General features: G+C 44.0%; 1 protein-coding gene across 5 annotated transcripts in view; it reads left to right on the top strand.

The window, feature by feature from the left end:
• ETS1 (ETS proto-oncogene 1, transcription factor) overlaps window positions 1–7,495 on the top strand; it is a 115,557-nt gene extending 108,062 nt beyond the window's left edge. For all 5 annotated transcript variants that reach the window (XM_014600890.3, XM_019490116.2, XM_019490114.2 and 2 more), the window contains 2 exons: window positions 1,127–1,245; window positions 1,860–7,495. In XM_014600890.3, the coding sequence (XP_014456376.2) occupies window positions 1,127–1,245; window positions 1,860–2,075 (335 nt within the window). In that variant the 3' untranslated portion in view covers window positions 2,076–7,495. The remainder of the gene's footprint in view (window positions 1–1,126; window positions 1,246–1,859) is intronic.
• The last annotated feature ends 5,549 nt before the right edge of the window (window positions 7,496–13,044 follow it).

Genomic DNA, 13,044 nt, shown 5'->3' with positions numbered 1-13,044 from the left:
TGCTGTAGCACAGAGAGCCAGAGGGCAAAACCTCAGGTGCAGGCATGTGGCTGGTTTGTACTTGGCAGAAAAGCAGGGGAGGTAGTTCTTACTGAAGAAGGTGGGCACTGCTAAGCTTATGACTAGGCATGCTGTCATCAGAGGCCAAAAGGTTAATTAAAGAGAGGATAGGGGGGTGGATCTTCCAGCTGTGACTCCAAAATGTTTCCTTTCCCCCTCACCGAACCTGGCCACCCTCGCAGCAGCCCCCTGCGCCTGGCAAAATAGCCAGGCTGGCTACACCGAGTTGCCTTGTTGAACTATGAAGGTTTTGTTTTCTGCAAGTTTTTGTAGTTGGTTCCTGCAGCAACATGCCCTGGAGAGAGGCCAAATAATTTTCATACCTGCGTTCCCTTTATCACGGTAAACAGTCATGGAGCAGAGTGTCAAGGTCAGGAGGCAGCACCTGGCAGTGCAGGAGTCTGCTGGAGTGCAAAGGATGGCCAGGAGCTTTTCTGGCAGGGAAAAGAGAGTGATGTACCTGTGCCAGGAGAATGTCTTCTCAACTGTGCTCATGTCAGAGACATAATCCTATTTGTGTAACTTAGTTTGAGGTGAAACATTTCAGTGGGGAACATTCCTCCCTTACTGCCCTGGGAAGCAAAATGTACCTGTCCGACTTAACACTTGTATTGCCAAACCAACCCCGATATCGCTTGCATTCTTCCTTAGGTCCTTGATGTAGCAGAGGGTGCTGTTTTTTGGTGAGCACCATCCATTACTCTTATTCTGTGATAACCATGCAATAATAATGCATATTAATGTCATACCTAAAGGCATGGATTTATGATCAGGTCCCCATTTTCCCCAGCTAAGGAGTAATTATAGTTTCTCTCCCAAGGAAAAAGTAATGTAAGAGGACAAAAAACATGGAGGGGGACCTCAGGGTAGTTTAGAAAGGAAGGTGGCTGCAGGAGAAACTGTGACAGAAGCAGTCCCAGCTCTCACTCCTCTATACCAACAAAGAACCAGTGCATTTTTTTTATCCAGCAGCTCATTGTGTTTTCTACAAGTAAGGAAAGCAACCTGCCTTCCTTTCATTCAGGGCTCATGTGGTTTTAACACCTTGGCTCCTTTGTGTTCCTAGGCAGTGGACCCATCCAGCTGTGGCAATTCCTGTTGGAGCTGCTCACCGATAAGTCCTGTCAGTCCTTTATCAGCTGGACGGGTGATGGCTGGGAGTTCAAGCTCTCTGATCCAGATGAGGTATAACCTGTTAGCATGGATAGTGCATCCTACAGATCTTGGTGGCAGGGGAGGGGTGCAACACAGTGCACACAGGGAGGGTGGTGGTATGGCTGCTAGAAAAAAATGATGATTTAAATCCAGAAAATTGTCCTTGAAAGTCTGTTTATCCATTGGGTTGCAGTGGCGCTTAGAGTCTGCTCATCAAGGGTTGGGGCACCATTGTGCTATGTGCGATATACGTATATAACCAAAGAACAGCTGCAGCCCCAAGGAGCTTGGCATGGAAGCATAGTGTATGCAAGAAGAGATGCATCTTTCCATTGCCTTCGGGGGATGGATGAGGCCCCTATTCTCCTCCCCAGTTCCAGCCACCTGGTTCCAGGTTAAGGTCCCTACATGTACATGGGTAGTGTATAGTCTAGGAGAGGGTTGGGCCTTCTGGCCCACTACTCAGCCTCTCCCCAAGTTCATTTTTGGAGATCAAGAGAGAGAAATCTTCCTTAGACTTACCCCACAAATCAGCATTAGCGCTCATGGCTCCAGTCTTGTATCTACCAGCTGAGAACACAGATTTTAATGTCCACGTGGAGTCTGCTTTGCTCATCTTATCTTAACGCCCTCCCCTTCCTTAGGTTGCCAGGCGGTGGGGCAAGAGGAAAAACAAGCCTAAGATGAACTACGAGAAGCTGAGCCGTGGCCTGCGTTACTACTACGACAAGAACATCATCCATAAGACAGCGGGCAAGCGCTATGTGTACCGCTTCGTCTGCGACCTGCAGAGTCTGCTGGGCTACACACCCGAGGAGCTCCATGCCATGCTGGACGTCAAACCTGATGCCGACGAGTGAACCCGATAAGCCAGACTGCGCAGAAGACGCGTTCGTGCCGTTCTGGAGATTCAGTGGGACTTTCCTTTTTTTGCTGTTTTTTGGTTTTTGTTTTTTAAATTTTAAAGAGCGACTCAAAATTTGACCTTTGGAAGGGGAGGGGTGGCTGAAGGACTCGCGCTTTTTGCTGAAACTGACAAAGTTGGGTTTGGAGACGAGAAGTGGAACTGTTGTCTGAAAGTGCTCGGTTGAGTTTGGAGGACGAAATTCGGAGTCTTGAGGAAAGCCAGAAAAATGTAGCTCACTTTTTTGTTTGTTTGTTTGTTTTAAACCCTCATCGTAATCCCTCCTCCACCAGTTCAAAAAATTATTAACAAAATGATGCCCTCTGTTACTGTGTCCCCCACACCACAAACTGACAAGTCAGGAAGTGACAAGACCCCCTCGGGGGTTTTTGTTGCTGGGTGGGAGGCAAAGGGGTTGCGGGATCTTCCTGTTTCAGGAGGGGAAGACATAGGAAAAACAGCAACTGCTTGTCCTTGTTACATTGCCTTTCTGTCAGTTGTTTTTTATTCACACAAAAGGACAGATTTTTGTTAGGAGGGATCAAGACTTTTTTTTTTTTATTATTATTTGTTAAAATTTTATTTTATTAAATTTTGTGCCAGTATTTTTTTTTAATAGTCTTAAGCTCTAAGATGGTCTCAGTATTGCAATATTGTATGTGTTTGTTTCTGTTATGCCAGCAGAGATTTTTATCACAGTGTGGAAAGGAAAAAAAAACAAAAAAAAACAATTTATGTAGACCCCACTGGAGAAGTGTAGTGCTATGACTTATGTGAAGGAAAATTAATTCCAAACTGGCTACTAGTAATGCTGGGTAAATGCTTTACCTCTGCATTGAGTCTCATGTGCTTTGCTCTATTGTTTGTTGCTAAAGCTGGTTGAACTATCTTAAGACCTTGTTTTTTGGTCAAAAATATCTTTTTGCTGACCACCATTTTATGCAAAAAAAAACCCCCAGTAGTTTTCCAAACATTCTCATCAACATTTTCATCTATTAGTTTCAAATTAGGAAATTAAAAAAAAAAGAGAACTCTTTTACACTTTTGAAATAACTTATTTCAAAATGGCCCATCCTGTGAATAAGCCTGCATTTTTTTTATTTTTATATTTTGAACATACTAAACGCTGAAGAATAAATATCAACTTGATTCAGAATTAGTTAGAAAAAAAAAATCGCAACAAAATTGAGAAACACAAAAGTGAAATAAGAATGACTATGAAATTTCGGAAGTTTTAAGTTGTAACCAGTTCTGGCAGTACTGTTGTATATTATTTACCTATTCTGGGCGCTCGCAGCACAGAAATCTTATTTAAAAATGGGTTCTTGACTGCATTTTGGGATGCTGGCCACTTGAGCCTGATCAAGCAAACCATGTAAGCACATGCTTAAGGTTAAAGTATTTGCATTGTTTCATTGCCTAATGTGCTCAGCTCAGAATCAAACTCTTCAGCATGGAGTGTGAGACTGCAGCTTGGATAATGAGGGACTGAGTCAAACTCCAAAGGAATTCTTTCTGGTGGTGTTCAGTTGGGCTGTAGGCAACCAAGGGATCAGGCTCTGAGCTTTAAGCCTTTGGACCTCAGCCTGAAACCAGATCCACCCACGTGGATCTCTGAAGATCTCATGTAAAAACTAGGGCTTTTGACCTTAAATGCCTGTTGACATTTTTTTAAAAGACAGTATTACATATTTAAACTGAATGTACTTTTCACAGCTGGACTAATTGTAGAAGCACTGTGGTGAAATAGTAGAAGGAGTGAGAGCTTTTAGATCAGTGCACCATGGAACAGAATAATTTGAGATCCTGTATCAGGCTGGCATAACTGGGCTCACAATAAAAATAGTGAGAACACTCCTGCATTTAGTCTGAACACCTAATTTGCTTTCTGTTTCCCCTTCTCTGCCTTGTGGTAAGACTGGTATATATAGAGGCAGGGGCAAATAGGGATAGCAAATGGGAGTCCAGCTGAATCCTATGGAAAGGTGATGTTCTGAGTCAGAGGTGCTGAGTTCTTCCTTATGCCCCACAGCTCCCACTGGAGTCTGCAAGAGCTGTGGGTGCTCAGCACCTGTGCATACTAGCTAGCCCATACCTTTCTAAACAAGCTTCAGCTGAAAGAGATTAATTAGCCTTGCTTAGCAGATTGGCAGATGAGAAGTTCAGCCCCTGGTGAAATGTTGCAAGCTGATTAAGAAGGCATTTAAACCCTGAATGTTGGATGCAGCTGGTGGCTCTTGGCAAGGGAAGTACTAGTGTTAGATCACAGGGCTGGAAGGAGGTGCAATCCCACCTTGTGTACAAAGAAAGCTAGTGGTAATGAAGGTGGGGAAAGAAAAAGTGAGGAAAAGAAAATGAAAGGAGCAGGCACCAAAAGAGGAAAGGACAGTCTGTCTTCTACAAGGTGTTATTTTCATCCAGCATTCAGTGCCTTTTAACCCTCAGTACAGGGAGATGGGCAACTGATGCCTCCTGCCTGTTACCAGGGGAAGGATTGCAGATGTGGGCAATGAGCAACTGATATAAACAGGGAATTAAGTTCAGATCAGGCTGGAGAAAGCAAAGGAAAATGTTTTTCAGCTGTGGGCAAGGTCCTCCTCCTACTCGCTAGAAACCTGATACAAATGCAGAAGGCAGGGAGCAAAATACTAGGCTAGAAGATGAGTTAGAACACATCTCTGATTCACTGCGGTGTGTAGGGCTGTACTCTAGAGTGAGAGCTGTGTGAGACCTCTCTGTGCACTGAGTAGGCAGAAGACATGTTAATTGGTGATTAAAGGTGGTGGGAGTTGAGTTCAGAAAGGGCACTGGGGCTTTGGAGTAGATTTGTGGTGGGTGGAGAGTTAGGCCTCCTCTTGCTAAAGTCACAGAGATGCACGTAGCATAGAACCAGCTGCACTAGAGGTGATCCCAGCAAACACATTTGTCCCAGGATGGGAGCCTGACTTTGGAGACAGAAAGAGTCAGTTCTCAACTGATACTGCAATACTCCAAAGTCCTTAAGGCTCTTCAGTTTACAAAGAACAGAAAGTGCTGTTGGGTTAACATTTTACAGTATCTGGTTTGGGTAGTTTATAGGCTTCAATCATTCTTTCTGGTCTCCTACCTCTAAGGGGTGTCCCTGGACATGGCAGACACCTCGGCATTCCACGTCTCATCCCGACTCCGATATCGGTATCTTGTAACACAATTGCCAAGTGTCTGTTTCCTTATTTGGTGCCCAGGTACCCTGCAGTGAGTACATCCGCAATAACGGGGTACTTTACTACGAATGGGAAGAACTTGGTTTAGGTTCAGGTGCTGACCCCAGCAGTTTGACAAGGCTTGAGTCATTCATTCTACTCTGTTTTTTGGAAGACTTGTTGTATTAAACTGTTTCTGCTCATGGTAATCTGTTTCCATAATGTGCAGTGATACGGTCTCAAAGAGATCATCAAAGGATACAAAGCACCATAAATGGAAAATGCCCGTTATTGGTTTGCCAGTTGTTCTTGCTGCCATTTGCCATTTTGGGCTGCATGTAAGCGCGAGGACCAGCAGATAGAATAATAGCCTTAGCAACATTTTCTAGCTTTGCCCAAAAGTTGCTTTTCTCCCCCACTTCTTGTTTCCATGTTAGAGACTGTCACAGGAAGGGCTGTGTGTTGTTTATACACTGGATATTTGCAGTTTAAAAAAATACCATGTTGACTTTTGAATAGGGATGTGTGAATCAGCTGTACTAGGACCAAATATCTACCTGCACCAAGACCTCTCCAACTAGATATTTTATGAGGCATAAAGAGTTTGATTAACTTACATCAGCGCAATTTCCATATCATGCATTTGAGAGAGAGCATAGTATACGTGGGGTTGCATTCACTTCCGTGCTGAGATCCAGAACCAGGCCTGCATCTTGTTCTGATGGCTTGCCTATCTTTTGTTCTGGTTTCTCCGAACTGGGGTGAATTTCACCCTGGGCAAACATTTATACCAGATTGAACTCAGTTCATTTTGTCTTTTGTTCCTGACTTTCTCCAAGGGCTGCATGGCTTTCCAAATATTTTTTCATGACTTTTTCTTGACCTGCCATTCGTTGGGATCATGTTAATATTCAGCGTGCTCCACATAGGCTCACGTGTCATATGAAGCGATCCCATTTTTCCAATAGAACGAGTCTTGATTCTGTGAATGTGATTCTTAGGACCGTATTTTATTGTTCATTGGTGATCACTGATTCAACGTTTGGGAATACTCTGTGATGTTCACTTCCACTTGGCTCTTCGGCTGAATCTCCCAGGAATGATATTCTTATGAAATATGAAAAAGGACCATCAAAACCAACCCACATTCCGAATTTGAACATTAAGCTATTTGCTCCTTCCTCTCTAAAGATATATGGGTGATTTATAATACACAACTCATAGGTATATGTGAGCGTGTATCAGTTTTTTTTACACGCTACTAAGTTCCAGGTTCCATCCAGAAAACAAATATTGTATTCAATGAGAGGTTGTGCCCTGAAGTGTATCTGAACGCAACAGGAACCAAGTTGTATCATAATTCTCCCTAAGACTTCAACTTCTCACCCAAGATTTCCAGACTGATGTTTAGATCAAGAAATGGTCGTGATAAGCATCTGAAATTTCATGATGCTTCTGCAAAACCCTGCACCTTTTGACCAACACTGTTTAGGAGGTGTTCTCCATTTGGTTCCCTAGATCTTGTTTAAATTGCTTATTCATACTAAACACTTCAAACTTGCATTCTGGAGCATGCTTTTCTTTCTGGTAGGGTCTATATAACATCAGTTGGGGTATTGTCTACATTCCAAAGAGGTTTGAAGAAATGGTAAATCATGTATACTTATATGTTATAATGGAATATCTCCAGGAATTAACTGCCTCAGTAAAAGAACGTGTCTCTTTTTTTGTTTTGTTTTTACACATGGGTTGTTTTTTTTTAAGCTGATAAACATAGAAGAAAGAGATTGTTATATTGTGCTGTTCAACTATTTTCCAACTTGTATTTTCATATAATTTATATTTTTTAAAAGTGGGAAAAAAATTTTAAAAGCAAGATTAAAAAAAAGAGGAAAAAGCAGGTGCTTTTTTTTAAAAAACTGAACTGAGGTAGCTTAGAGATGTAGCGGTGTGTGTGTGTGTCTGTGTGTGTGGTTTTTTGTTTTGTTTTGTTTTGTTTTTAAAAAATACAAAAAAAAAAAAACACCCCGTTCCTCCTACATTGAATTCTTTTAGGAGGAGGGAGTTGGTTTTGTTTTAATTGCTGATGCTGGCACATCATTTTGCTGGAGAGTTTTTTATATACCGTAGCCTTATTTCATATCGTATTTTAAACCATGTGAAATTAAAAAAAAAAAAAGAATAATTCATAAAAGTTTGGCGTCAGTGTGTTTATTTCCCCTCTGTCCTGCTGAAGAGTGTTAGATTGTGCTTTTGGCAGCGCTGCTAGCTCCAAGTATTCAAAACTCAGGAGTTGGCTTGAACTCAAGAGATTTCCTTAAAATCCTGAAATAGAAATGTAGAAAATAAGAGCTGGAAGGGTCCTTAAGGGGTCATGGACTTCATCAGGCTTTCTCAAGGCAGGCCTAAATATACCTAAACTCGTCCCTTACAGCTGTTTCTCTTCCCTGTTCTGAAAAAACTTCCAAGATGGGTACTTCACAGCTTCCCTAGGTGACCTCTCCCGGTGCTTGGCTATCCTTGCAGTTGTTTTTTCCTGTCTTTAGAAAGGGTGAGATTCTTCCCATCTGCTTTATCTTCTTTGAGTTTTTAGAAGCTTTATTTTCCAACTTGTCCCTGCAAACACAAGGGCTTAGCACTTGCTGGAGACTGGAAGAAGTGGGGGAAGGATGGTTCAATGAAATTGGATTTAATGATAGGAGAGTAGGTGCTGGAGTTCTAAGAAAATACCTGATTTCACAGGTCTTGTAATAAAATAAAATAATAGGAGCAAATTAAGAATGCTGACATCAGGCCTATCCTGAGCTGTGAGGGACCTGTATAAGTAGGGACCTACCTAATTTGGGGTGGCTGCCCACTGATTTCATGAGCAGAACGTGGAGCATGGGTGGAGCGTGGTGCCCACTGGGAAGCCCATATTTTATTTTCAGTAGGTCTTTTTCCCCCCTGCAGATTTCATGGGCAGTGCTGGAGTTCGTGAAATTGTGATTTCATTAGACCCCCACGTACAAGTACTGAAATAACCCTGAGCGCTTGAGACTCGGATGCACCCTTTCAGATGCAACAAACTCCCAGCTTCCTCCTTGCTCCAAGGGTGTCTGCATTGCCTGTGTGTAGTATGTCCTTGGTTGCTATAGTCCAAACGACTTTGCTTCACTGGAAATTTTGACATTTCAAATTTCCCTTCCCCCTACATTAGACCAAGTTCAGATGTCCCAACAAAAGAAATAGTAATAAAAAAAAAAAAGTTTCAATTTTCATATTAGGATATTTTAAATTTGCTCCCATGAAGCGCATCTGTTGGTGCATCGCAGCAGCAACTCTCCTTAGCACAGCAGGGATGGAGACAGGGCTGCTCATTATCCCCAGCCACTTGCTGTAAAGACCAATAGCACTGTTTGAAACTTGCCAGCCACCTTTCCTAAACTTCTCTACAGACCCAACATGGGTGCTGAACAAAGCCTTGGCTAATGTATGCAGTAGGATAATAGGGATCCTGCTCCTCCCTCATGCCTTGTGCAGGCGTGTCTGAGCTATAGTCCAGTTCTAATCCACATGGATGTATGAGGTTACCTCAACAAAGCGGGCCTATCACAAGGCATATTAATATCCCTTCACTCTAGTTTGAATTCCTAAATCCTACCTACATTTTGTGCTGGGCCTTTGCACAGGGGAAAATGTATGTATAATTAGCCCTGGCTGCAAAAACACAGCTCTAAATGGAGGGAAGGTACGTTTTTCAGAGTGATTTTGTAAGCCCATCTACTGATAGGTTAGGAAAATGGGTAGAGATAGCACAATGACCAGTTCAGAAGGAGTAGCTCTATTATTATGAGCTCACAGCCAGTAGGCACCCCAAAAGCAAGGGGTACTTAGGAGAGTGATGAACCATAACAAGTTGGTGGCTATTTCTCCAAGTACTTAGACGTTTTTTCAACCCTGCAGGTCCCAAATAAGAATCAGTATGTTACCTCGTGTACTGGAGATAAGGTAGAGAAAGGGGCTGGGTCAGCAGGTGACAAGCAGCGTTGCCCCTGAAGAGTTTTAGATGTCTGGGCAATAGCAATAGAGACTTGCAGCAGAATTGCCAGGGCATTCAAACCAAGGTGGTCAATCCCCAGTGGGATTATGCATGGGTCTGCAGCAGGATGGGCAGGGTGACCTAACTGATTGTTTCCAAGGATTAAGATTACTGCTACTGATGGTTATCAACACTCCCACGCTCTGGTGGTTGAGGTAGCTGGGTTAGTATAAATATCACCAGCCCTGGGAGGATGAGGAGGGCTTGGTGGATAGAGATGTGGCACAAACCAAGGCTGTTGTTTTGGGAAAGCTCGTCACCTCTTGGTGTGGAGATATGAAGCTTGCTCCAGCCAGTGCTGGGGAGTGAAATCATACGGTGCAGTGCAGAGGCAAGATCTGGCAGACGGCAACAAAACTGGGTTTTAATCCCAGCTAACGTGCTGTGCAACCCTAGAGAAATGTCTTCATCTCTTTGTGCCTCCTTTCATCCCAGCTGGAGAGTTGGGTAAATCAGAGAAGCTTAATGTTGCGCATGAATAAATAAACTGAGAGTGTTTCTCCTTTATCATCTGTGTCTTTTAAGTTCTCCTACTGACTGTTGCTGCATTCATCCCTCTCTGAAGGGCTCATTGCAAACTGCAGTGAGGAAATAAGAGTAAAATGACTTGGTGCTTTCCCCTTAGATCCGCCTGGACGTTTTTCCACGTTACAGAAAGCTACCATCCACCCCAACCGTTATCACTAGCAAAGAAATCCAAGACTGTGATAGCAGAGTATATCGGAGAGCTAGCTATGGGGAGCCCAGACCTGGAACAACGGAGGAAACAGAAGTTCTGAACAAATGTGAATGGACAGGGCTGAATGGGTAACAAACTCTGCTGAGCAAAGGGGCTATTGGTTCAGATGGTGGGATGTAGTCAGGGCCATGTGTGGGGAACCCAGGACCAGCATAGCAGGATTCCAGCAGTCCAGAAGTGGAGAGGTAGTGGTAGAGCTGCAGCATGAGCGAAGCTAATATGGTTTATCATCCACTAGTGTCAGCAACAGCCAGATTCTACAAGGAAAAAATGCCACCCTGCAGTTTGAGCTAATGTCTGCCTTTTTTTTTTCTTTTCAAAAGTGATTCCTGAGGGCCATTTCATTTAGGTGGGTTTGGATTGGGGATGCTGTGAAGCTGTATGAGGCCAGGCTGATCTCCCTGTGATTCTGATTCCCTGCTGGGAAAGAAAGCTGAGTGCAGTTTGTCTGTCTGCCTGGAAGAAGCATCCCCCCCCCGGCCCCAACGCACACTAACACGACCCTCATGTGGCTCCCCTGAGCTCTGCTCTGGTGTGTGCTTTGCCTGTACCCCAGAGATGCAGCAGTGCTTACACCTCTGAGGTTGTTGCTGAAAGCGAGACAAGAACTAGTGTTTTAACGACTGCACTAAAAATACAGCTTGGTGGCCTCAAAGGGGAACCCCCTGTGCACCTGGGGCCCGCGCTATGGAAATCATTTCTAGTAGGCACAGTTAATGTAAAAGCCTCTTCACATCAGGCGTGGCAGAAGCACAGATACCTCGTTGTTTGTGCAGAGACAATAGCATAAGAGGAAATGTTCTGGGGGCATTCAGAAGTATGCCACTGGGGATGAACAAATGCTCCGTCACCTCATTTTGCTGCAGCTTTGCTCTCCTGCTTTCTCATTTTCTCCCCTCTCACTTATGCAAGTGTTTACAGCACTGTCACTCACTGCAATATTATTAAGCTGGAAAGAAAAATCTTTCCACAGTAAAAGATCTGTTACTGGCTATTCGCTCTTTAAGCAGATAAACATCTAACTGTCCTCCGAACTGGCTCTGTGAATCTCTTTAGGTGAGCTGAAAATCTAGAGAGCAGATGCCAAGGTAATGGACACTTGCGATATAGGGCTGCCAAGCTAGAAAGGGAGATTTCTAACTGGTACACAAATGGAGCCCAGAATATGGGCAAGGGCTGAGTCACAGACCACCTTTTATCCTTTCTTCTCAAGGAAGCTGACTTGAGAGTGTGAATCAAAGTGCAAGTTGGTCCTGATCCAGTCCATCCACTGGAATTCAAATGTGGCCTGGAAGCCCCATTCTCAGCTGGTCTGGGGTTTCGGAGAAATAAATACAATGTGTACCCATCATCCTTTAACTTGCAGATATTAATACCATCATTCCTAGTGTAAACCCACATGTAGCAGCGATTTTGTTCAACTCTATGCCTTCCTGGGATTAAAGAATCCAGCTTGGTTTTCTTTTACAAGGGCTATTTTTGCTAAACCTCAGCAGGGAGATGCTTGCAAAAGAGCTTATCCTTGCAAAACCAGCCAACTTGCCATCCACTTCTACATCCCTCACCAATTCTTCCTTGTTTGTGGGTCAAGAAGAGCATGGCCCCTAGTTGGTCTCTCCAACACTTGCACAAAAAAGCTTTCTCCAAAGCCTTCCAGCAGTGCACAAGCAATCCAGGAAGGTTTTGGAAAGTGCTGTAGACAACATCCTGGTACAAGGGTTGGAGAGAACAACCAGGGGCCTGCTCTCGTTGACCTACTAATCGCAAACAGGGAAAAACTGGTGAGGGATGTAGAAGTGGGTGACAACTTGGGCAGTAGTGATCACGAGATGATTGAGGTCTGGATCCTAACAAAAGGAAGAAAGGAGAGCAACATAGTATGGACCCTGGACTTCAGAAAAGCAGACTTCAACTCACACAGGGAACTGATGGGCAGGGTTCCCTAGAAGGCCAGTCTGAGAGGGAAAGGAGTCCAGGACGGCTGGTTGTATTTTAAAGAAATCTTACTGAGGGTGCAGGAACAAACCATCCTGATTTGCAGGAAGACTAGCAAACATGGCAAGCAACCAGCTTGGCTTAGCAGGGAACTCTTCAGTGAGTTGAAACACAAAAAGGAAGCCTACAAGAAATGGAAGCTCGGACAAACAACTTGGGAGGAATGTAAGACTATTTCTTGGGCATGCAGAGATGAAGTCAGGAAGGCCAAAGCGCAGCTGGAGTTGCAGCTAGCAAGGAACAAGGGCTTCTACAAGTATGTTAGCAACAAAGGGAAGGTCAGGGAAAGTGCGGTTACCTTACTGAATGGGGGAGGCAACCTACTGACAGATGATGAGAGAGGCTGAAGTACTCAATGCCTTTTTTATTTTGGTCTTCACAGGCTCCCAGACTACCGGACAGCACAGTTTGGGGAGCAGGTGAGTAGCCAACAATGGCAAAAGAACCCTAACTTCCTATGATTGTAACAGGCCTCGTAAATGAGGTGAGCTTGCAAAATATTAAAGGCCGGCATCTGCAGAGTGCTGGAACTATTTAGAAAAGCTGGACATGTACAAGTCTATGGGGCCAGGTGCACTGCATCTGAGGGTGCTGAAGACGTTGGCTATGTGATTGCACAGCTGTTGACCATTATCTTTGAAAACTCATGACAACTGCGGGAGGTCCTGGCCAGTTGGAAAAAGGAAAATACCGTGCCCAGCTTTAAGAAAGCGGAGGAGGAGGATCCAGGGAACTACAGACCAGTCAGCCTCACCTCAGTCCCTGGAAAAATCATGGAGCAGATTCTCAAAGAACCTATTTCTAAGCACTTGAAGGAGAAGAAGGTGATTAGGAACAGCCAGGATGGATTCACCAAGGGCAAGTCTTACTTGACTAACCTGATTGTCTTCCATGATGAGATGACTGGCTCTGTGGATGCCAGGAAAGC

This window comes from Alligator mississippiensis, chromosome 16 (genome assembly GCF_030867095.1).
Source record: "Alligator mississippiensis isolate rAllMis1 chromosome 16, rAllMis1, whole genome shotgun sequence".
NCBI classification, from domain to species: Eukaryota; Metazoa; Chordata; order Crocodylia; family Alligatoridae; genus Alligator; species Alligator mississippiensis.
Note: the sequence above shows the minus strand (reverse complement) of the source record. Positions and strands in the feature narration are given on the sequence as shown.